The sequence below is a fragment of the Natrix helvetica genome, assembly GCF_964273705.1.
Source record: "Natrix helvetica genome assembly, chromosome: Z".
Lineage (NCBI taxonomy): Eukaryota > Metazoa > Chordata > Lepidosauria > Squamata > Natricidae > Natrix > Natrix helvetica.
The window spans coordinates 61,491,219-61,515,515 of NC_138554.1; the positions used below are offsets into that span (position 1 = coordinate 61,491,219).

General features: G+C 38.8%; 1 protein-coding gene across 1 annotated transcript in view; it reads left to right on the forward strand.

Moving 5' to 3' along the window:
* The first annotated feature begins 2,100 nt into the window (after nucleotides 1–2,100).
* FH (fumarate hydratase) overlaps nucleotides 2,101–24,297 on the forward strand; it is a 33,384-nt gene continuing 11,187 nt past the window's right edge. Inside the window, exons 1-8 of the mRNA XM_081933447.1 lie at nucleotides 2,101–2,402; nucleotides 9,843–9,977; nucleotides 10,740–10,850; nucleotides 12,274–12,450; nucleotides 13,276–13,458; nucleotides 13,634–13,799; nucleotides 16,400–16,603; nucleotides 19,170–19,297. Coding sequence (XP_081789573.1) covers nucleotides 2,283–2,402; nucleotides 9,843–9,977; nucleotides 10,740–10,850; nucleotides 12,274–12,450; nucleotides 13,276–13,458; nucleotides 13,634–13,799; nucleotides 16,400–16,603; nucleotides 19,170–19,297 — 1,224 coding nt within the window. The 5' untranslated portion in view covers nucleotides 2,101–2,282. The remainder of the gene's footprint in view (nucleotides 2,403–9,842; nucleotides 9,978–10,739; nucleotides 10,851–12,273; nucleotides 12,451–13,275; nucleotides 13,459–13,633; nucleotides 13,800–16,399; nucleotides 16,604–19,169; nucleotides 19,298–24,297) is intronic.

The following is a 24,297-nucleotide window of genomic DNA, read 5'->3' on the forward strand; positions in this document are numbered from 1 at the left end:
TAAGCCCAAGACCATATTTCATGGGTCAAAAAAATATAAGACCCTGTCGTATTTTGGGGGAAACACTGTAGCTCTTTTATTGTTTTGTGAACTTATTTTAATCTTATTTAAATAGTAAGTGCACAAAATAATAAATTTCCTTTTTTATATCTTTTTGTAGTTAATCCATTGGGGCAAAGAATTCAGTGACATTGTCTTGGTCACTCCCACCTGGTCACATGACTGCCAAGCCATTCCTATCTGGTCCCATGGTCACCAAGCCACTCCCATCCAGTCACATGACTGCAAAGCCACTCCCACCCAGTCACATGGCCGGCAAGCCACTCCCACAAAGCAGGCCACACGTACAGAAGAGGTTCCAAAATTTTTTGAAACCCACCTTTGATACACACACACATACAATATGAAAGGGGAACAGAATTTACTGTTTTTTTCTTTCAACACCCAACTAGGATGGATCCTACTTGTTAAATGTTAAATGTAATTGATCACTTTTCCTCTTTTTTGTACCATTTTTTTGTTTTTTGTTGTTAAAATTGAATGTATGCTTTTGTTTTGTTTCTCTGTTTTCTGTTTTGTACTTTATTTTTTACGATAAAACAATAAATAATATTAAAAAAAGAAAAATAATTAACTCAATAATAGTCCAATTGAATTGCCAAAAATTCTTGGGTGCATCCATCTGGTATTCTACTGTAGCTTGCTAAAATCAGCAAACAGCTTTCCCCTACCCCGGCGACAGAACCACCACCAATCCCATTCTGATTGAGGGAGAACAACACTTAGAAGTCAAAAGACATTTTAGAGTCACTAACATGTGAGAAAAATCAAATATCTAGTGTCGTGGAAAGTATTTCCCTGATCAGAAACAGAGTGGATAAACACCTAACATATAAGTGCATCAAGACAAAAAATTCCATGATAGATACACCCCATTGAACATAAACTTACATTAAAAGGGGTGGAACTTAGATGACTTGGTCATACCTACCAAATTGAAGTCAGTGGCAGTGACTGCATACTCCTTTGTATGTTTTTTTTAATAGAAAATACAGTGCATTCAGAAAGTATTTGGACCACCTTCACTTTTGTCAATTTTGTTATGCTGAAGCCTGATTCTACAGTTGTTGAAATTCATTTTTTTCTCATTAATCTACACTCTGTATCCCATAATGACAAAGTGAAAATAGAATTTTAGAAATGTCTGTAAATTTATTAAAAAGAAAAAAAAATGAAATATCACATTGGCATAAATTTTCAGATCCTTTGCAATAATATTTGAAATTTAACTCAGGTGCCTCCCATTTCTCTTGATCGTTGCTGACATGTTCCAGGATTTTCGCAGGTATTGATGGCAGGCTAACTGATGTGCAGTTTCCTGGATCTGGTTTTTTTTCTTTCTATTTTGAAGATGGGAACTACATCAGTTCTTTTCCAGATCTCTGGTAGTTCAGGATCTGGTTCAATAGTTCAGATATACTTCATTCTTTGGAAGAGGGGTGGGGGCTAACTTTCTACACTGGTTTGAGTTATTTGTAAAAATGAAGGCGAAATGCAAATAAAAATAATAATAAAATAATAAAAATACATTTTTAAAGCTATCATGTTACTCATGCGAAAAATTTCAGGTGATAATATTTAAATTTATTAGCTTAATTTCAAATTGCAAAATAGCCTGAAAGTTTTCGTTTTCAAGGAGAATTCCTCAAGTATGATGGTTTAAAGAAGGGGACTCCAAAATTGGCAACTTTTAAGATTTGTGGACTTCAATTCCCAGAATTCCTCAGCTGACTGAGCTGACTGAGGAATTCTGAGAGTTGAAGTCCCCAACTCTTAAAATCAACAAGTTTGGAGACCTCTGGTTTAAAAGAGACATAAAAAAAGAGGGAAAAGGGAAGAAATGTTGCTATTGCGTAAGTAGTTATAGGTGAAAACCTATCGTATTTCCGATTTTTCCACAGCTACCAAAAATAGATTTGCCTCTCCAAAAAGGACACATAAAAAAGGCAACAGAGTAACCACTACGGAAGCTCGTTTGCAAGGGAAGCATGCGCATTTGCCGCATTTATTCAAAAATGCGTCGGTTTTCCACGCCGCTGTGTCAGTGGTTTATTTTCTTTATTTTTTTGCTCGCTTTCAAGTCCACCCGGTCTTCTTGATTGGTTCTGCGGGCGACGAAGTTTTCTCAAGTCCGGGTCTTTCCTCTCTTTTTTTTGTACTTCCATTGGCTGCCTCTACTCTGCCTCCTGGCTCCTCCTTTCAGCTATCCACCTCCCGGCGCCATGTATCGCTCGCTACTTCGTCTCCGCCGTTTTTGTTGTGTGGCCCTCGCTGGCGAGTCTCAGTTCCGCAGCGTTCGTCTGCAGAGGTGTTTCTACAGTCAGCTCCAGCAACGCGGAATGGTGAGCGCGTAATTCCTTGTGTCGGGGAAGAGGGACGGAATAAATGCTGGAAGGTGACCTTGGACAGTCTCTGGGTGTCCTGGCTGCTAGCGTTAGGGGGGAAAACAGAGGAAAGACAGCGGTAGAATGTGACTTGGACTCCTGCTTGACGAGGTTGATACTGCAGAGAAGGATGAGGAAATGACGCCATCAAAAGTTGAACGCCTCCAAAGTACACGTGGAAAGCCCTCGTTGAAGTGGTTTCTAAAATACAAATGTGTGCTAGTTGATACTAATCAAGAAAATTCAGAAGGAATAACAGCATCGTTGTGCCATATACAAATAAGAATGTGCCGGTTGCACGTTACTCTGTTACGAACGAGAACGGAATGCTAAGGCACTCGATGCAAAATCAAAATCGTGTCCTTATAAAGTTCATGCCATTCTTATCAATACACTAATGATAAAAAAAATACTTGTGAGGTATGCTATTGCTCATTTAATCAAAGAAAATGTATATGATGTCTTTCAGAATCAAACTTCCGACCTTTCAAAGAGGTATGACTTATTTATACGTGCTGTTTAGATGACCTCCCATCTCAAACTAATGATTTGGAGATAAATTCTGCCAAAGTCTTCCAGGAAATTTGTTTTCTTCATAGCTTTATCTTCCAAAGAGTGAGAAACCTACTATTAACCAGTAGGGAGCTCTTTGAATAAAATGGAAGTCACAGGAACAAGGGCATTATGTTTGTGTAAAGCTGATATTTTAAAGGAAATCAAATCTTTAAGAATTCTTGGTGTTAGTTTTGCCAAGACAAAAGGAGTGAATAGGTTGAAACCAGGCTAGTCTACCACCTATGGGACAAGACAATAATGATGTTTAAAAAAAGTAACCACTCCATTGCATGGATGGGATGATTTGATTTCTGTATAGTATAATAACTTTTATTTGATATATAGAAATTATTGAAGTTCTATCATACATAATTATTTTGAGTAATTTGCAATAAATTTAGCTATCAGAGACCTGCATCCTTATTTATTTAAAATATTTATGTAGGTTCTGCTCATTGGTGTATTGGCTGTTTGTGCCAGTTCTAGTTTTTGCTGAGAGAAACTTTGACCCTTGGAGAGTTGGTAAAAGACCAAATAACTTGCAAAAGAGTAGTGTTCTTGTTCTGAAAAAAGGGAGAGAAGGGAAGCTGCAAATACTAAATTTGGAAGGATTTTAGAACAAGTCAAAAATATATTGATTTCTAAGATAAGATTATGTAGATATATTTTGACAAAACTTTTAACGGATTACCCCATAACATATTGATTAGCAAACTAGTGTAATGAATATATAACTGACTAAAAAATAATTCTGACTGTTTATTAATGGTTTCAACAAATTGAAGAGAAATATCAATTAGGAAGCTGCAGTATTTGTGGTTGTAATGTTTTCATTAATTATTTAGATGCAGTGTTTATTGTAAATGACTTAAAATTGGGTGGAATATTTATATATTTGAAAAATATATAACATTAAAAATCTTGACATATTTGTAAAATAGATTGTAAATAAGAAAATTAAATTTAAAAAGATTCATGCAAAATTCTTCAACTGCAAAACTGAAATTTTCATTGGAAAACCAGATGCAATGCAAACTGTTGATTACCATCTATAAAACTACATGATTTAGGACTTGGATATCTTTGAGACTTTCTTTCTCTTACTATTTCTGTCTAATCAGTAAGATACAGAACGATTGGACACATCACATCCCAGCTATTGTCAGTTTTTGCAATCTAGAAAAAAATTTTTTTTTGTAGCTGTGGTACTCTGTGGAAAAGTATTTTCTTAAAGTTCTAATAGCCTAAACCCCATCTGGGCTTTCATAAAGTTGTGGAATCAACCCTTTTTGCAAGGCCTTTATTTTTTCTCTGATAATCTATTCTGATGGTTTAATTCTTTTTAGTATCCTTAACATATGATTATGTAATATTATGTTTTGTTATTGGTATTTTTAATGATGTTTTAAATTATATCTATTATGAACATACATGTTCACAGTGATTAAAATAGCATTCACCTGAGGAGGGAGGGGATAATTGCCAATTGCACTGTACTTGTGTAAAAGATCTTGAAATATTAATTTATTTATATAGTAGCTTATACACAAATGCAGATTTTTGGTACTTCAGTAAAGGTATTTTACTTTTCCAAATCATGGGCAGCAGTTCTATATTTATTGCTCTGATGTGCAGATGTGAAATATGGATTTAAGTTCTACAGAGTCAGATTCTAACAGAAGTAGAATCATTAACTGAGGATAGGAGGAAGAACAGGAGTTCCCTTTCGCTTCCTGTGTTCCAGAAAAGGTTTTATTAAATAGTCAGAAAAGATCGCCATTTTTCTGAAAACGTTTTCCCTTCCAATTCTGTGATTTCAAGTCAGTCCTTTTCCTGATGCTTTTTCTGATGTTAATTATTCTCACTGTCAGGAAATTTCTTCTTAGTTCTAGGCTCTAGGTTCCTGTTTTTCCTTGATTAGGTTTCATCCATTGCTTCTTGTCTTGCTTTCAAATGCTTTGAAGAATAGGTTGACACTGTCTTCTTTGTGGCACCCCCTCAAATATTGGAAGACTGTTATCATGTCCACCTAGTCCTCCTTTTCAATACACTACATCAGTGATCCCCAACCTTTGCGGCTTGGTGGCCTAGTGGAGAAGGGAGAAAGGGAAATGTGTCTTACAAATTTATATTAACCCATATGCATTCAAGGAGGCTTTTCTTGGTTTTATGCATTCCTGTAGAGCTTGTTGTTGCAATGTGTTTGTGCTCTTCTAATAGTGTTCTTACATAGCTTCTCTTGTGGGAAGTTGGATTGTTACTTAGTGTGAGCACTTAGTGTGAACAGTTTTACAATAGATGTGTATTTCTAATTTGCCATCATCGCCTCTGCTGATGGGAATATACAGGAAGGGTAACTTGTTATTTACTTCTTCCCTTGTTAATTTTATTCCTTCAAATATGTTGTTTATCTTTTGTGTGTATTCTCTAGTTGGTCCTCTAGATAGAAATTGATTTTGTTTTGTTTTATGAAGCAATAAGAAGTGCAGTAATTAGAATCTGATAATTTCTACTTTACAGTCATAGACTCTTGTCAAATTAGCTTTTAAGAAGCCAGATGAATCTCTTTGCCCTTTTTTCATGCAGAATTGGATATTCAAAGTCTGTATGGTATAATAATCCAAACAAACATGCACTTTAATCTCCATCCATGCTAACATGCATGTCACAAAAGAGGATATAGTTTTTAATGCTGTTTATAATAACAAAGCAACAAAGAAAGGAGTGTCTTAAAACTAGGTAATATTTATTTTGGCTTAATTACTTTCTATATTCTATCACTTTTACCCCTAAAATTAATCTGCATGTTATAACTGAGCAAAATAAAATCATGCTTGGTTTTGTAATATACTTCTGTATTGCAATTTATTATCTTGACACATAAATAATATACTTGATTTATATGTGTTTAATTAATTGCATCATTATATAATTATAAAACAATGTAATAGTAAAACAATATAATTTATAATTAGTTGTTTTACAAAACAATTAAAAAAGGAATAGTGTTTATTCTTAACCTTCTGTCCTCCTTTGATAATATGGTGCAATCCTGTATGGTGGCCAGTTGATTATTTAAAAGTAAATGTATAACTGGTTGAGAAAAAATGCTTAAACGCTGACCTGTGATTTGGAAATAAATCATCAAGAAAGCGTATGCATTGGGAAAGTTTTGTACACTATTTTGTAACCTTGAATTATTTTAAAGTTTCTCTTTATCTTATCAGGATTCTGGAATTTTCTTTAGGGTTAATTTGCAATTAGAGTGGTACCTTGGTACTCATCTTTAATTAGTTGCAGGAAGCATGATGAATACTAAAAAATGATGAGTACCAACAAATCACATGACTTACCACATGGCCCTTTGTTTCAGGTAGGACTTCTGTATATCTGTTTTCCTATGTCAGCGACTTTCTAGCATTGCCAACTTCTTATCCATTCTCCGCAGCCGTCCCCCTTTTCCTATTACAGCATGTTGACTACCAAACAAATGATGAGTACCAGGACAACATTTCCTCATCAAAATATGTCAGCTACCAAATGCAACGAGTTTTGAAGCAGTTGAGTACTGAGGTACCACAATAGTCCCCACTTAAAACCATTTGTTTAGGGACTATTTACAATTACAACTGCACTGAAAAATAATGATGTACAACTAATGGTCCTTGCACTTATCATCCTGACAGCATTCCCATAAGTTACATGATCAAAATTTGGGTGCTTGGCAACAGACATGTATTTTTTACTATTGCAGCATTCTATGGTCACCATTTATGACCTTCCCATCCAGCTGCTAATAAGAAAATTCAGTGGGGGAAGCCAGATTCACAATGACTGCATGATTTATTTAATATCTGCAGAGATTCACTTAACCATGCTAAAATCCATAAAATCAGGCATGACTCACTTAACAACTGTCTTGCTTGTCAACTGGAATTCTGTTGCCCTGGCCAACATTAATTAGCAGTATCATATAATTAGTGATTGTGGTTGTCCAGAATTCTGAATTATCCATGACTTTGAAAACATATGTTTTCATTATTTCTTCTATATACCTGAGGACAATGTTCCCTCTAAGCTGCACAGCTGCGCGGCCACGCACGTGATAAGAAAACGCCACGCAGCAGTTTCCAACTGCCAAGCAGTGATTTTTTTGTTTTAAACATGCTTCCCTTAACAAAACCGCATTCAACGGGATCGAGGCTTTGATGAGGTTCGCCGAACAAGGGGGCTGCTGACAAGCTGATTTCCACAGGCAAAGCGACCTTTAAGGTGGTCTTTGTGCTGCTTGATTCCGAAGCTGATCGGGATCTATTGTGGCGGTGTCAGGCCCCTCAGCTCCCGACAAAATGAGCTCCCCTTTGGAGACCGGCGTGGAGAAATGAACCACTGTCCCCTTCAATTAGCATGCTAAAAAGCAAATTAAACTCACCCCTTCTTCCCCTACTTACACTATTTAAAGAAGGGGCTTCGGGAGAGAAGCTGAAAACGCAGCCAAGATGGGGGGAAAGGTGGTGCCTGGCAGCGAAGGGCTTCAGAAAGGGCAGCAAAGCGGGTTAATGGGGCTGATTAAAATGTTCCCATTTTTGGATTCTGCCCTATCCCCACCTCGCGTTGAAAAGCCTTTATTGGGCATGTCCAGGCTGAAGCCGAGGGGAAAGAAAAAGAGAAAGCGCTCCTTTTCCTATTCCTGCTTTTAAAACCGCCTTTACCTTTGGCTGTCAGAGGGGAAATCAGTTCCAAGCGCTCCAAAAGTAACTTCGGGACCAATATAATCTGTTACTAAATGACTCGCAGCCTGAGCAGGCCAGGTTTGATTCGGATTTTCGCCACCTCTCCTCCACCTTTAAAGGGATTTCTCCCCCCCCCCCCCATTCCTAAATTAACCTGGAGCCTCGCTGAGTTTGGCTAAGTGTTGGTAGGCCTGTCTGTTAATCGGTTTCTAAGGTCCGACAGTAAGAGTCGCTTTTCAGCGGAGAGATCAAACGAAATATGGCAGAAAGTGGAGGACAATTTTTTTTAAAAGTCTGGCTTAGTTGTTATTGTGTTTAAGCTTTGGTGATTAATAGTAAGAACTTGAACCCTGGAATTTCTAAGTACTGTCACCATCATTTTCTTGTGTAAAATGTCCTGAAATGTGCACCACAGAGACATGTGGGGTCTCAGGAATTGAGTACTGGTGTGATAACAAACATAAACACACCTGAAGGCAGACTGAATGGGTAAATATTCTTTTCTCTGCAAGAACAAAACACATTCACTCTATTATGTGTTTTACCCACAATATGTAGATGTGAAGTATTTTAATATTGCAGACCTACAGTATTATAAGTGATACTGATATTGTATAACACTTTTAATTAAGCAGGTACCTTGAATAAACATAACTTTGAGTTTCAAATAACACTGATTTCGTTGTTGGGTGACATCTGTGAAAAGTCAGGTGCTCAGGCATGAAAATGGCCGCCCAAACACTATACTTTTCCGCGCACACTGAAAAAAAATTAGAGGGAACATTGCCTGAGGAATCTCTTTTTTTGCAAGAATCTCTACTTATCCAACCCAGTCAAGAATAGCATATTGCAGATCCCGTCAGCCAAAGAATGTAAACTGGTGGGGACCAGAAGGCAAATTTTGTTTGCAGTGGTCCCTGCTATATGGAATATCCTCCCTTCAGAGATTAGAATGGCCTCAACTCTTTTAGCCTTTTGCAAGGTATTAAAATTTCGTTATATTCCCCTGCATGTGGTGCTCACTGAATGTTCCTTTGATGTTAATAGTAGATCTTAAAAAGGCAGGACTGTCCATCATTTCAGTATATATTGTCAAAAGCTGGTTACTGTATACGTATATTGTCATTATTTTTGTTTTTTTAATTTTAGTGCCTTCCCCCCCCCCCCCCACTGTGTGTATTAAATAAATGAAACTTCAGCCCAGGCCAATAAATGTTTGAAAATGCCTCAAGCTCCCTTTTCCCAATTTTCATGACAATAAGATATGTGGAAGAAAGATAGCACATTTTGTTTCTGTAGTTGTTCTAATGAAGTAGCTTTAAGTATGCACAGTAGCTATATCTTAGTTTGATCTACTTGATACTGGGCTCTCTAACTTTTACTACCAGAGCTTGCAGTTTACTTGTATATTCAGTTTTCATAGCATCGTCAGTGTAGCATACATACTATATAATCTAAAATATGTCTGTCTGTTTCTCTGTTTATCTACCATCAGCATAGCACTGGTTATTGATACAGTCCTATCAGGTTTTCCACCTTCAGCTGCTTTGCTTGTATTCTGCCATAAACCAAAAGGTGGGAGGGAAGGAATTTGGGGAAGCTTGGCCTAGAGAGAAGAAGGCTTATGAAAGGGGGACATAAACAAGCTGGCAGGAACCAGAAGTGTCAAACCGGAATAAACCAGCTGCCAAAGACAAGTGGCCTGGGAACAGAATGTGAAACTTCTTCAAGAAGCACCCAGCATCAAAGCAGTCCCCAAAGCATCAAACTGGGAATATTCAAACTTAGCCTTACTTTTGCTGCAACAAGTTAACTTTACTTTAAAAAAAAACTATCACTCCAACCAAATGGTGTTGTCCTTCTTTCCTAAGGATCTAAGTTGGGGTAGAACTGACAAATCCTTTTAAAGACCTATTTTTACCCGATACGGTCAATACCATATTGTGGAAAGTGGTTGGCTTCTTTCATTTGGATGTGCTTGGGGCCAGCCTTTTTTTTCATTCTGTTTCTTCTTATTGATTCACAGTTTTTGAATTATTGTATCTTTAGTATTCTTTTTGAATTTAGAGGCTTCTTCCTTCATTGGATTTGCCTTTCCCCCCCTTTTTAGGCTAGTCAACCATCGTTTAGAATTGAATATGATACTTTTGGTGAACTCAATGTTCCAAATGACAAGTATTACGGTGCACAGACTGTGAGATCTACAATGAATTTTAAGATTGGTGGTGCAATGGAACGGATGCCAGTAAGTTATTCAAATCTGAATTTATTCTCTGAATGTAAACTTAAAGCTAGTATAGATACACGTTTAGTCAGAGCTAAGGGTTAAAAAAGTAGGTTTTCAAATTATGTCTGCTTCTCATAAACAAGCAAGTAAGAGAAAAAGAAAGTAGACCAGTGTGCTGTTGCCATTCCTAAACCTTAAATATTAATTAGTTAATACATATACAGACCAATGCTACCTTGTGAGATATTTGTTATCTTTGTATTTTAGAATGCTCCACAATATATTTTATACCTAATAGCTGAAAAATAGTTAACAAGCAATTTCCAAAAGTGATTAGAAAAGGAAATATGCAAACTTAGTGCTCTTTTAAAAACATCAACAGTGGTTTCAGCAAGATCACTATACTATTGTTTCCGGATCAATTTTGGGTGATCTGAAATGCTCTTCTTATACAGAAAGGAATTATGAAGAGCTGAGTTACTCACTAGTTCTTTATTCCACCATTGTTGATGACTAATCTTCAGTTTGCCCTTTCTACCAGGAAGTCACTAATTATTTTGATTTGTATGAAAAAATTCTATTCATTGATAATTTATGTTGACCTAGCTATTAGATAGTGTTGTCATATAAACATGTTGTAAATAAAATAGAAAATACTTTTAGCAAAACAAGAGTGTTGGCTTTATATAGAAAATAGCATCTAAATAGATAGTTCCAATAAGATAGTTTTGTATGTATTATTTTATATGTGAAATTTTACACTTTTCTTGAAAATCTTAGGTTCAAGTAATAAGAGCTTTTGGTATCTTAAAACGTGCAGCTGCTGAAGTAAATCAGGAGTACGGCCTTGACGTTAAGATTGCTAATGCCATTATAAATGCAGCAAATGAGGTAAGATATAACATGCATATATGACATCCTGAAATATTGTATTTAATTTTGATATATAAATGATTTTTTTGCATAAAGTGAGGTATTTGAAAAGTAATTTCAATTTAGTTAGGTGTTAAAGTTTCTAATTCCCTTAACCTGTTTAAAGATGCTAAAGATAATAAACGGTATAAGATTAAAACTGAACAAGTCAGTAAAGTGTTTTCTTAGCAAATTCATCGTGGTGATTTGATAGACTAATTGAGGATCTGCTCTTCTGAAATATTTGATTGCATTTTTAAAAGTTTAGTTGGGTGAGTAAACTTTGTGTGGGAGGGCCTTCAAAGTGCTAATCAATCCCAAAGTTACATGTTTCTCTGTGAGTTCCAAGTGAGTTTTCACAACTAGGTCTTCAACATTTTCCAAACACTGGGAGAGTGGAGATCCATCTCACCTCTGAGGGCAGAGAATTCCAAATTCTTCATACTGTCCAATTTAAATCTACTTCTTTTAAAGTAGAGTTTTCTGTGCCTTGTTGATTTCTTTCTTGCAGGCTAGATGTATGCAGTGTACCTAATGCCTGTTTCTTATACATATAGTCCTTAGCTACGTGCATTCAGCAATTGTTCAAAATTATGGTGGAACTGAAAAGATGTAGTGTTGATTAGTCCTCAACGTTGTGGCCCTCATACATGATTACTATTTAATTGCCTGGCTTGCAATTATGATATAAATAAACCATTTGCAATCTTCCGTGCTGGCTTCCCACAAGCAAAGTCAATGTGGATAAGCCAGCTGAGAATGTTACAAATTGTCCCAGTAAGTTACTCCCACTCCTTTTTCTCCCAAGGAGTCCAGTCCACTATGGAGTTCCAGATCCCAGGGATCTCATATTCTGCAGCACTTCTACCTACTTGCATTCTGTAGTATTAATGCCCACCTGCAGGAACCTTTCACAGTCTCCAACTGTCTTTTTGAGGCTGCAGCAAACCCACCTGAGGTCGCTGCGAGTCCTCCCATGGCTCATATCAACCCATCCATGCTTCCTTATGCTCCATGGTACACATACACACTTCGTTGCTTTGCTGGGACTCCCCCTTCTTCCTGCTCAATATCCTATGGTTACAATGGCAACTAGAACTGCTGGGATTGCTGTTGCTAAGTAATGATAGTCATGTGCTTTATGACTATCACTTACCAATGGTGATTATGGTACCAATTGCTATTGTAACTCAAGGACTCTATGTAAATTTTAAATTTCAGGCCTCCTATTCTGCATTTTTCCCCCTTAGGTTTGTTTTTATTACATTGAACTTATTTGTTGATGGTTGAGCCTGTTTCTTGTTGATTTCTATCTGTTTACTATTTCAAACATACAAAACAATGTGTTTTTCCTTGATGTACATTATATAGGAACACAAATAATAAAGTGTATGTTTTATAGGTATCAGAAGGTAAATTAAATGATCACTTTCCTTTGGTGGTGTGGCAAACTGGATCTGGAACTCAGACTAACATGAATGTTAATGAAGTCATCAGCAACAGAGCTATTGAGATGCTAGGTGGTAAACTGGGGAGCAAGGACCCAGTACATCCCAATGATCATGTTAATAAAAGCCAGGTCAATATATTCTTCCTTTTATTTTTCCTTTTTCTGTATTAGTAAGTTTCTGTAAGTTGATCACAATATTTATTAAATAGATGTTGCTTAGCTGGGCATACAATATTCTCAACATGTGTATGCATGTGTGTAAACTTCATTGTATGACGCTGCATTTCTTCAATAAGTTATGTTTATTGTTGCATAAAAAGATTTAACTGTCTGATTTCATTGACTGAGAACTAATTTCATGGCCCAAAATATATAACTTTTATGTCTGTGGAGATTCTCAGTCATCCAGGTCATGGTTGTCCCAAAGGTGCTTTTTCAAGAGGCAACTGGGTTTTCTTTGCGGACATTTTGCTTCTTATCTAAGAAGGTTTTTGGATGAGAACTGAAATGTCTACAAAGAAAAAAAGGAAATCCTGTTGCCTCTTGAAAAAGCCTTTGGGATATATAGCTTTTAGTACCTGTCTGGAATTCTATTTCAAGTGCTGCATATTGTGGGTAAGCTTGGCTGAGTTATTATTAGTGGCTTGAATGGCATCTTACATGACAGTACCTGGGAAGGTGGAAGGTTTTCCTAATTTATTTCAACATGTGTTATGAAGGACTCCATTTTTAATTGAACTTAGTGACAGATGATCAATAATATTAAAATCAATAATATTAAAATCAGCAATATAGTTTTGTAGAATAGCTTTACTATTGCATCATTATCCTGCCACCATGTCTCTCCACAACCCTCAAATGCTTAGCCTTTTTTTGAACCCTATTTCTTAATTTAGCTGAAGCTCATGAAAGAAATGTTCCAATAGTAATTTGCTGTTTTTTGAATGTTAAAAGAGCTCAAATGATACCTTTCCGACTGCAATGCATATTGCCGCAGCATTGGAAGTGCATGAAGTGTTGTTACCAGGGCTACAGAAGCTTCAAGATGCCCTTGATACCAAGTCAAAGGAATTTTCTGAAATTATTAAAATTGGACGAACTCATACACAGGATGCAGTTCCTCTTACCCTTGGCCAGGTACGAATCATTTTACAGTTTCATGCAATAAAAAAAATACTAATTTCTTGGGAGGAAATTCTTCTCACACAATATGTATTTGCTAATTTTAAAATAATGGGTGGGTCACTTTAAACATATATCACATGAAAAATATGCTATGAAATTTGCAATATTTATTTTTATTTTTGTCAAGGAATTCAGCGCTTATGTGCAACAAGTTAAATATAGTATCACAAGAATCAAATCAGTCATGCCAAGAGTCTATGAACTGGCAGCTGGTGGTACTGCAGTTGGCACAGGACTGAATACAAGAATTGGTTTTGCTGAAAAGGTTGCATCTAAAATAGCTGCACTTACAAGTAAGAAAAGACATTAAAGGTGATCTTGATGTAACCTTTAACTTGCTAGAATAAAAATGAGGGGAAATGGAAAATAAGAAAAAAATGGATCTGGTATATTTTTGTTCTCATTCACTAAACTTTTAAATTGGGATATTGTAGAAGTAGCAAATATTATCAATGTTTATAGCAACTTAATAGCTAGAAATATGTTAGAGTCCATTCTCACTCAAATTCAGGAAGCCAGTTGGAGAAAACGCCACCCTGTGTGAAAAGGAAGTTTTTTTCTGCAGGAAGCAGAAGGTACAAATCATCATCATCATTTTAGCCATTGTCTATCCACTGCAGGATGAAGGCCTCTTCTGCATGTTTCCAACCAATACAGTCTTTAGCTTTCTTTTGTCAATTGGGCCCGCAATACTTGCTGATGTCGTCGATCCATCTTGTTCTAGGTCTCTTTTTATCAAGTGGGATCCATTCTATGACTGCCTTGGTGCACCTGTCATGAGTTCTTCTTGCTATGTTACCAGCCCATTTCCATTTCTATGCTTTTATTCTCTTGGTGATATCTATACTTTTGTTCATTCTCTAATCCATATGCAGGTCTTTTTCTCTTGTCTTATAATGCCAAGCATATATCTTTCCACAACTCTTTGCGCCACTCATAGCTTTTGTATCGATTCGCCTGTCTTCCTAGTTTCTTGTAGACTCAACATTTTTTCCCATGGAGGCCATATTATTTGTTCAACTATAGAACTGAAGAAAGAGATTGTAGTTAGTAAATTTGATTAATTGCTCAGCCTCTACATCATGTCATGAATCTGTATACCTGGACGACAACATACTTTCTTTGATCATTATGTCTTGTCTGTAGATCATTGACCATTCCTGTGAGCAGCAAGTCACTCATCATCACAACATGTATTTCTTCTGTGGGGTAATTATTGTTTTATTTCCTTGTCACAGTGTCAGTCTAACCTTCTTTCCTTCCTTTTCTTGGAATTCTGGATAAAAATCTATCTATAGAAGTCTATGAATCTTCTTCCAGGTGGCATGCCTAAACATGACCACTGATACTGTATCTTCTGATTCTCTTCGTTCTACCAGTCAGACTTCCTCCTTCAATACTCCTGTTTTCTATGCAAACTCTATTGTTTTTTAAAATATCCTTCTGCCTAGCTTAGAAGATAGTCTTCATCTTTCTTATTATAAATCTCAGTCTGTCAAGCTGAGCCTCCACTTCCGCCACTTCTCCTCCAACAACATAATGAATTTGCACTTGGTTCATGTGTAATTGGAGTCCCCACCTGCCAGGAAAATAAATGGTGCATACCTTGCCTATCTGGCCATGATTCTGTTTCTAAGAATCAGTCAGATTCAAACTATTTCTTTCTTTGTGCACATCTAATAAGCCCTTTCATAACCAGTAGATCCCTCATTTGTGGGTTAAGAAACTGAGTCAACTACCCTTTGTTATCAAGTGTACCCCCAAAATTCTGCTCTTCAATTTTATTTTGCTTGTGGCCATCATGTCAAGAAACTCTGAAGTTAATTAACTTTGTTCTGATTTTCAAGGAGGGCCAATAAATCTCAAAAATAAATATGGCCTTTGATTTACTATAGCAATTTTGTCATTCAGCCCTATTTTATTCTTCCAAAGAACAAAAAAAACCATATTCTAGATGCTTGCAGAGTCATCATCTCGACATCTACTTTTGTGTTGCTTCATATGTACATTATATGCCACATCTGCTTATTTGCTTTATCCAGATCCCTGTGGGACAGAGATGCAGTGTTCATCTTGATCTGCTTGGAGAAGAAATAATTGCTTACTCCTTCAGAAGCCTGCCAGATGAGAAAGAAATCTCAGTGAACACAGTTTAAAAAATGGCTCTATCAGCCGCATTTTGCAAAAAAAGAGCATATTTTGGAATAGCTGAGGGGTGAGGGGGGAGTCATTGAGTTTGGTGTTTACCTTCTCTGAGTATTAAAAAATTGTTCACATCTGTAGAAACTCGCTGGGAATCAGTTGGGTTAAATATGATGCATTGTTCTTTCAAGACCCTAAGATGAAAACCAGAAATTCTACATTTATCCATGAACTGCTCTGTTTAAAGAAAGGAATTAGCTAGCTCTGCTCGGAGCCAGTAACATCCTGGCTTCCTGTCAAGTTTTACTTTTGTTATTTAAGGAATTTTCAATCTCCTCCAATTCAGTTCATTGTCAATAAACAGTCTCTCAATAATACTACCAGCCTTATGTCTTCTAGAAGAATTGAAAATTATTTTCCTAATCTCCATAGGTTCTTCAAGCTGTCTTCACTCATTTTGTTAAAATGAGAACTCATGTAAAAATATATAATTTCTATTTCTAAATGCTAGCGCTCCTACTAGGACACACTTAGTAAATACTGTGCTAATACTCTGGCAATCTATTTTCCCAATTTTATTTTTTCCATGAGATATTAGTCTGGGAATCCTTAAAAATGGTCATTGTCAAATTTTATTTATTAACATTCACTCAGACCAAAATAAAATAGACTACATGTATTGATCATATAGTGTTTGAACTATGCATAAGAATAGATAGAATGTTAATAATATCTTCATTATGTTCCTTAGGTTTGCCCTTTGTTACAGCTTCAAACAAATTTGAAGCCCTTGCAGCTCATGATGCCTTAGTTGAACTGAGTGGTGCAATGAATACTGTGGCTTGTAGCCTAATGAAGATAGCTAATGATATTCGTTTTCTTGGATCTGGTCCACGATGTGGTTTAGGAGAACTTATTTTGCCTGAAAATGAACCTGGAAGTAGTATCATGCCAGGTAACCTTGCCAATATTTGATTGTTAACTTTGGGTTGATAGATAGTGAAAGACTGGTGGTATAATGTATTTATTAATTACAACCTGGCAAATTCTTTTATATATGATGTCAGTCATATTTTTTCAGTACATAGTAAACAGGAATAGATTGAAGTGGAATAAAATGTGCTATTACATTTATTAATAAATTTATTTTAATGGTTACATGTAAAAATAATTTATTATTTATAACATTTTCCTCCCTACTCAGTCAACTCTTGTTTCTATTTATTTTTAATTAATCTTGTGCTAATTGATTAAGAATAAGGAATTATATTAATTAGATTTAATAATTCTAAAAGATACAAACTTAAATTTATAGAACTGTAGTAGTAGACATAAATTATTATAAAATGACATCAAATTATTCAAAGAAAACATAATAGCTACCATAGATAACATAGACCTTTTGTGAAGTCTTGGATACCGAATGGTATAGCCTCAAATTATTACTACCTTAGTTCTATACTTTGTTTTAATTAATAATGTTTAAATTCAGGCATGAATGAAGTGAGAAAAAGTGCTTTGCTTGCTTTGTTTCTTTAAGAAAAATGCTTAACAGCATAGGAAAAACTAGTAAACAAGGGAAGGAGCAAGATAAGTATAAATAACTGAAGAGCATTTGACATATTTATTCTAGTTAGAAAATAAACAATGTGTTTAAAAGAAGCTCTAGGTCTACTGAAATATTCAGCTATTGTAAATATGACAAACATCATTGAGTCATTAAAGGAAATTGTATTGAATCTGAAATCCTGGAATTTGCAAGCAGCTAGCATTAATCAAATTGTTCAGCCATGCTTCAATGAAGCAGAGGGTTGCTGAGTTAGAAAAGTCTGAGTTGTTCCTATTTTAAAGAAATAGTTCATCTGTCTTACTTACAAGTGAGTATAGATTAGTTAAATACAGCAAGGGAGGGGATATTTTCTTACCCCAGGTTTTTTGAGTCTTTGTAAAATGCCTCATTTGACCCTCCTTCTCCTTCTCTCTTTTTCTCTTCTGCTTCTTTCTAACTGCCATGCAGAAAAAGATAACCCATTCCCTCGGTCAGAATTTCTTCCACATTTGAAAAGAAGGGAGGAATAGTTCCAGAATGCTACTTGTTAAAGTCCTTGTCTGATATTCAAAAATCTCATGTCTTGAGTATAAAATTTGTAGAGAGTCACAGAAAATAATAAAAAACATCAGAACTACTAAAGAGCATTTCATCAAGGCTGCCATCAGCGGTGCCATCCTTATGTGATTTTTGAATTAATTACAAGAATCCTACCTATGTGAAAATACTTTTAAATAAAAGTACCGTATTTAAAGAAAATACTTTATCTTTAAAAAAATATTTGACGGAACCTGAATGGACACTAGAGGAAACTAGTAGGAACTAATAATTACATTTAAAGAATAAGAACACTTATTGAACAATGGACCCAAAAGTTAATTTTAAGAGTGTCTGCTTCTGTAAACAGACTGTGTTAAAAGATGTTATGGAAGAGGAACAAGTTTTGCCAGATAAGACTAATCTGAAAAGTGGATTTAAAACTAGCAGGCTCAATAATGTATGGAAAAAGATGTTAAAATGAATAAAGTGGCTTAATAATTAAAAGGGATATACAAATAACAAACCAAGAGACAAATCTGGATAATTTTCCTATAATGGATTTGCGAAAGTTTTGAAAAATTTTGTGGGAAGGAACAAAATAAAAATGAAACAAAATGACATTTTGGAACATTATTTAAATGCATTAAAGATCAATATTATTAAAAGCAAAATAAAGAAATATAAAGTTGATTAAAATAGATATGTTGTTATTTCTGGTAATCCTTGTGGATGATTGCTGATCAGGACTGAAATGACAAGGTTTAAAATTTTGTTTATATTGTAGATTAAAACATGAGATATGGGAAAAAGAGATAAATAGTTATATTTTAGGAGGTTATAAGTTCACACTTGTGATGAGGGGAAAATAATTTATATATTTCTTTACTCCATTTTTTCCTATTTTTCTTTTCTGCACTTTTTTCTTTTTTTTTAGTTTGTATTAATTTTTTATCATTGCAATTGTAATTTTTAATAAAATTGCTACCAAAAAAAATCCCAAAATAGGTTCAGCTATTTTATTTCCAGTACCCATGTTCTGTTTCTCAAGGCATTCATCAGGGTTTTGAAATTATTGTTTGGGATTCATAATAGATTTGGATTGATTTCATCAACCCAATATTTTTGTAACATCATCATCATCTTCTAGATTTACAGTATATCTTGACTTTCATCCAAGAACTTAAGGCAGTTTTCTATTCCTACAGCATATGTTGTGAAAATGACTGGGCTAAAATCATTCAGTGAGTTCCAAGAATGAGCTTGAAACTGGGTATCTTTGTTCTAGTCCAACACCTTAACTACAAGACTGCACTTTTCAGGAACATTTGATTCATTATTTGGTTGTCAAAGTTCCATTTGAGAAAGAACAGCAAAATAAATATTGCAATGTGTAATAAAATAATTTCACGAATTTTTGTTTGTCCCCTCACAGGAAAAGTGAATCCTACTCAGTGTGAGGCCATAACTATGGTAGCAGCACAGGTGATGGGAAATCATACTGCTGTTACAATAGGAGGCAGCAACGGTCATTTTGAATTGAATGTCTTTAAGCCTATGATTGTAAGTTTGGTAAAATTATAATATAACTGAATTCATAATTTCACTATGCAATGCTAGAAAGATGCATTGGTGGGAGTCACCTTTTGTACATAAGTTCATTTCAATTTTTGGTCCTGAATTTGATTTCATGTGTTACACTACATACATACAAGTACCACAATTGAGCCCAAAATTTCTGTTGTTAAGTGAGATAGTTGTTAATGAATTTTGCTCCATTTTACAATCTTTCATGCTACAGTTAAATAACTTGCAGTTGTTAAGTTAGTAACAACTTGGGTTGTTAAGTGAATCTGGCTTCCCCATTGACTTTGGTTGTCAGAAGGTCTCAAAAAGTGATCACATGACTGCAGACATTGCACATGTCATAAATATGAGTCAGTCAGAATTTTAATCATATGACCACAGGGATGCTGCAGTTGTGGTAAGTGTGAAAAACAGTCATAAGACTTTTTTTTCAGTGCTGTTGTAACTTTGAATTATTATTTATTTTATTTATTTATTTCTTAGATTTTTAGACCGCCCCTCTCCCAAAAAGGGACTCGGGGCGGTGTACAGTCAATACAATAAAACCAGTCATAATAATTAAATACATTTAAGCTACATTTAAAATACATTTGGAGGGGGAGATAGGCTGTACTAAGAAATAAATACCTAAAAACATCACAATTAAAACCCCAAACCCTAAAATAAAATAAATCCCTGGGAGGTAAAACTAAGAAAGTGCCAGGCCAGCTGATTGAAATAGGTGAGTCTTTAACTTTTGCCGGAAGGAACGGAGGTCGGTGGTAGTTCGAATGTCTGGGGGGAGGTCATTCCAGAGGGTTGGGCCCATCACAGAGAAGGATCTACTCCTAGGTGTCGCCCGCTGGCATTGCCTAGCAGACGGCACCAGGAGGAGCCCCTCCCTGTGTGAGCGGATAGGTCGCAGGGACGTATGTGGTAGGATGCGATCCTGCAGATAACTATTAAATGAACTGTTGTAAGTCAAGAACTAGCCGAATACACACAAACAAGTTCACCACAATATTACTGAGTGCAAGAAAAGCTCCAATGATTTGGATGCTGTTCAGGATGTTTACCAAGTAGAGAAGAATATTACCTCCTCTTTTACTCTTGTGCTCTTTACAGAATTTTGGCTTCTTAATTTAATTTAATTTAATTTAATGCTTCTAGACCGCCCCCTCTCCCGAAAGGGACTCGGGGCGGTGTACAGTTCATACAAAATATATCAGATACAATAAAACTAAGTATGTACAATTGACAGTTGACATGGAGGAGGTAAGAATGACATTAAAAGAACTGTACAAAGCAGTTCTAAAAACAAATACAGTAAATTTAAAAACCCCTAAAATAACCAGATATAGTGCGTTTGCCAGGAGGGACAGTTGAATTATGCCAGGCCTGCTAATCGGAACAGGTGGGTCTTCAGTTTTTGCCGGAAGGAGCGGAGGTCAGAAGTGGTTCTAATGTCGGGGGGGAGGTCATTCCAGAGGGTTGGGCCCATCACAGAGAAGGCCCTACTCCTCGGTGTCGCCCGCCGGCATTGTCCAGTGGATGGCACCAGGAGAAGTCCCTCCCTGTGTGAGCGTATTGGCCGCAGGGATGTATGTGGGAGGATGCGATCCCGCAAGTAACTAGGTCCCGTGCCATGGAGCGCTTTAAAGATGGTAATCAGCACCTTGAAACGCACCCGGAAAACCACAGGTAGCCAATGCAGCTCGCGCAGGAGAGGTGTTACGTGGGAGTACCTCGTACTCCCCATCACAGCCCGCGCGGCTGCATTCTGAACTAACTGCAGTCTCCGGGCGCGTCCCAAGGGCAGCCCCATGTAGAGAGCGTTGCAGTAATCCAGGCGGGACGTCACCAGCGCATGAGTGACCGTGCGTAGGGCATCCCGGTCCAGTAGGGGGCGCAATTGGCGCACCAGGCGAACCTGGTGGAACGCCCCCCTTGCCACGGCCGCCACATGGTCATCCATTGACAGCCGGGCATCAAGGAGGACGCCCAAATTGCGCGCCCGTTCCACAGGGGGCAACTGCTCGCCCCCTATGGCCAGCGATGGAATCAGCTGGCTGAATCGAGGTGCCGGTAGCCACAGCCACTCAGTCTTGGAGGGGTTGAGTTTAAGTCTGTTGTCCTCCATCCAGACCCCGACGGCCTCCAAACACCGGGACATTACTTCGACAGCCTCGTTGGGGTGGTTTGGAGTTGAAATATACAGCTGAGTATCATCAGCGTAGAGGTGATACTCAACCCCAAAACCACGGATGATCTCACCCAGCGGCTTTACATATGTGTTGAACAGGAGAGGCGAGAGGACCGACCCCTGTGGCACCCCACAAGTGAGTGGCCTCGGGGTCGACCTCTGTCCCCCTGTCAACACACATTGCCTCCGGTCGGAGAGGTAGGAGCCGAACCACCGCAAAACGGTACCTCCGACTCCCATCCCCTCCAACCGGCGCAATAGGATACCATGGTCGATGGTATCAAAAGCCGCCGAGAGGTCTAATAGGACCAGGATAGAGGAGCAACCTCTATCTCTGGCCCTCCAGAGATCATCAACCAACGCGACCAAGGCTGTCTCTGTGCTGTGCCCAGGTCGGAAGCCGGACTGGCGTGAGTCTAGATACTCGGATTCGTCAAGGTGTCGTGGAAACTGCTGGGCCACCACATTCTCAACAACCTTCGCTAGAAACGGAAGGTTGGAGACTGGACGATAGTTAGCTAGCTCCATTGGGTCGAGTGAGGGCCTCTTAAGTAAGGGCCTCACCACCGCCTCTTTCAAGGCGGTTGGTAAGGATCCCTCACCCAATGAGGCATTCACCAGGCCCAGAAGCCAGCCTCGTGTCACCTCCCAAGATGCCAGTACCAACCAGGAGGGACACGGGTCCATTAAACATGTGGTGGGTCGCAGCCGTCCACGCAACCTATCTAAATCCTCGGGGGCAACAGAATCAAACTCCTCCCAGGATGGTCTCACAAGACTCGCTGTTGGCGGCTCGTCTGGTCCACTGAGTGGGGCCCATCCGCTCCGGATCTGAGCGACTTTGTCCTGCAGATATTCCCCAAATTCCTCTGCTCTGCCCTGTAAAGGTGCCCCCTGCGTCCCCTGTGACAAGAGGGAGCGGGTCACCCTAAACAGGGCAGCAGGGCGGTTATCCGCGGACGCAATAAGGGTGGCACAATATCTACGTTTGGCCGCCCTTAATGCCACCAGGTAGGTCCGCAAGTAGGATCTTACCTGTGTTCGATCAGATTCGGAGCGTGAGGACCTCCACCTGCTCTCTAGACGTCTCCTGTGACGCTTCATCACCCCCAGCTCCTCGGTATACCAAGGAGCCCGGGTGAGTCGCTGCCGCAGGAGAGGTCGCAAAGGCGCAATCCGGTCCAAGGCCCCAGCCGCCGCCCTATTCCAGGCGGCCGCTAGGTCCTCCGACCGAGCGCGGGTCAGGGCTACAGGTAATGGCCCAAGCTCCGTCTGGAACCTATCCGGCTCCATCAGGCGCTTGGGGCGGTACCAGCGTGGACCGTCTGGTCCCGCCTCCTCGCGGTGGGGGGTAGCGCCAGGGAAGTTAAGCCGGAGACATGAGTGATCTGACCATGACAGGGGTGTAACAGTAAAATCCCCTCTACCCAGATCACTCGTCCACTGCTCAGATACAAAGACAAGGTCCAATGTGTGGCCTCCTTCGTGTGTGGGGCCCTGAATTAACTGGGTCAGGCCCATGGCTGTCATGGAAGCCATGAACTCCCGAGCTACCTCAGATGCTGCTCCCGTCGACGGCAGGTTGAAATCTCCCATGACCATAAGCCTGGGGATCTCAACCGCCGTCTCCGAGATCAGCTCGAGGAGCTCGGGCAGGGCTGCTGATGTATAGCGAGGAGCCAAGTATACAATCAGCAAACCCAACTGCCTCCGTGGGCCCCATTTCACACCAAGGGACTCACACCCGGATATCTGAGGAACAGTGAACTCCCTCGGCTCTAGACCTTCCCGTATAACTACCGCCACCCCACCACCCTTACCCAGGGCCCGAGGCTGATGGAATGCACGGAAACCTGGTGGGCACATTTCCACGAGGGGTAAACCACCCTCGTGGCCCAACCAGGTTTCCGTTATCCCTGCAAGGTCTAGCTCCCCCTCAGAGATCAACTCATTAATGAGGGGGGCCTTGTTGGTTACGGACCTTGCATTGCAAAGCATCAGCCGTAGGCCCGGGCTCTGTAGTTCCTGGCCACCTAGGTTGCGGGGGTTGGTACAGACGACCGGGCATAGCCAACAACCACGGTCTCCCAACCGACCTTGAGATCTTCTCTTGTCCTCGCATCCCCCCCTCCCCGCGACCGTTGTAATCAAACAACCCTCTATTGGAATCTCTTGTTCCCTCTCCCCCCCCGCTCCGCTCACTTCCTTCCCGGACTCACCTGTCCGTCCAGCACTGGCACTGGCGCCTCTCCCGGCCTGGTTATCACACCCCCCCTCCCTGGAACCCCTTAATAACAATAAAAAACTTTTGGATAAAAAGCCCCTCAGCCTCCGTTTCTTCCACCTCTCGGGGTTCACAAACCCGTCATCAAGGCAGGCCCTTGAGAGAGCCAAGGGCCATACCTGCGAGAGCGGGGCCTCCCGCAGGCGGAGCAGGTCTAGCCTTGAGTAAATTAATGAAGTATTAAAACCCAATTGGGTAAGGGTGCAGATGGTAAAAATTAATAGTTAATAGCCGGAGGCTGAGATGTTACTGGGGAGCTGGAGGGGAAAATGTTCCAAATATTTCCGGGACGTGAAGGTGAAGCAGGTGGAGATATCATAAAATGAGGTGACAGTCCAAGGTGGATTGAAAATAAATGTAGTACAGATGTGGGTTCCTTAGTAAATGAGGGGTGGCCTTCTAAGCCCAGCTGTTTTTGGTCTTAGTCTGGGCAGTCAGTTGGGCTCATCCATGGCCCTAACACGGGTCTTCAGTGACCTCTAAGGTTCCAGGTCATCCCCAACCATTATT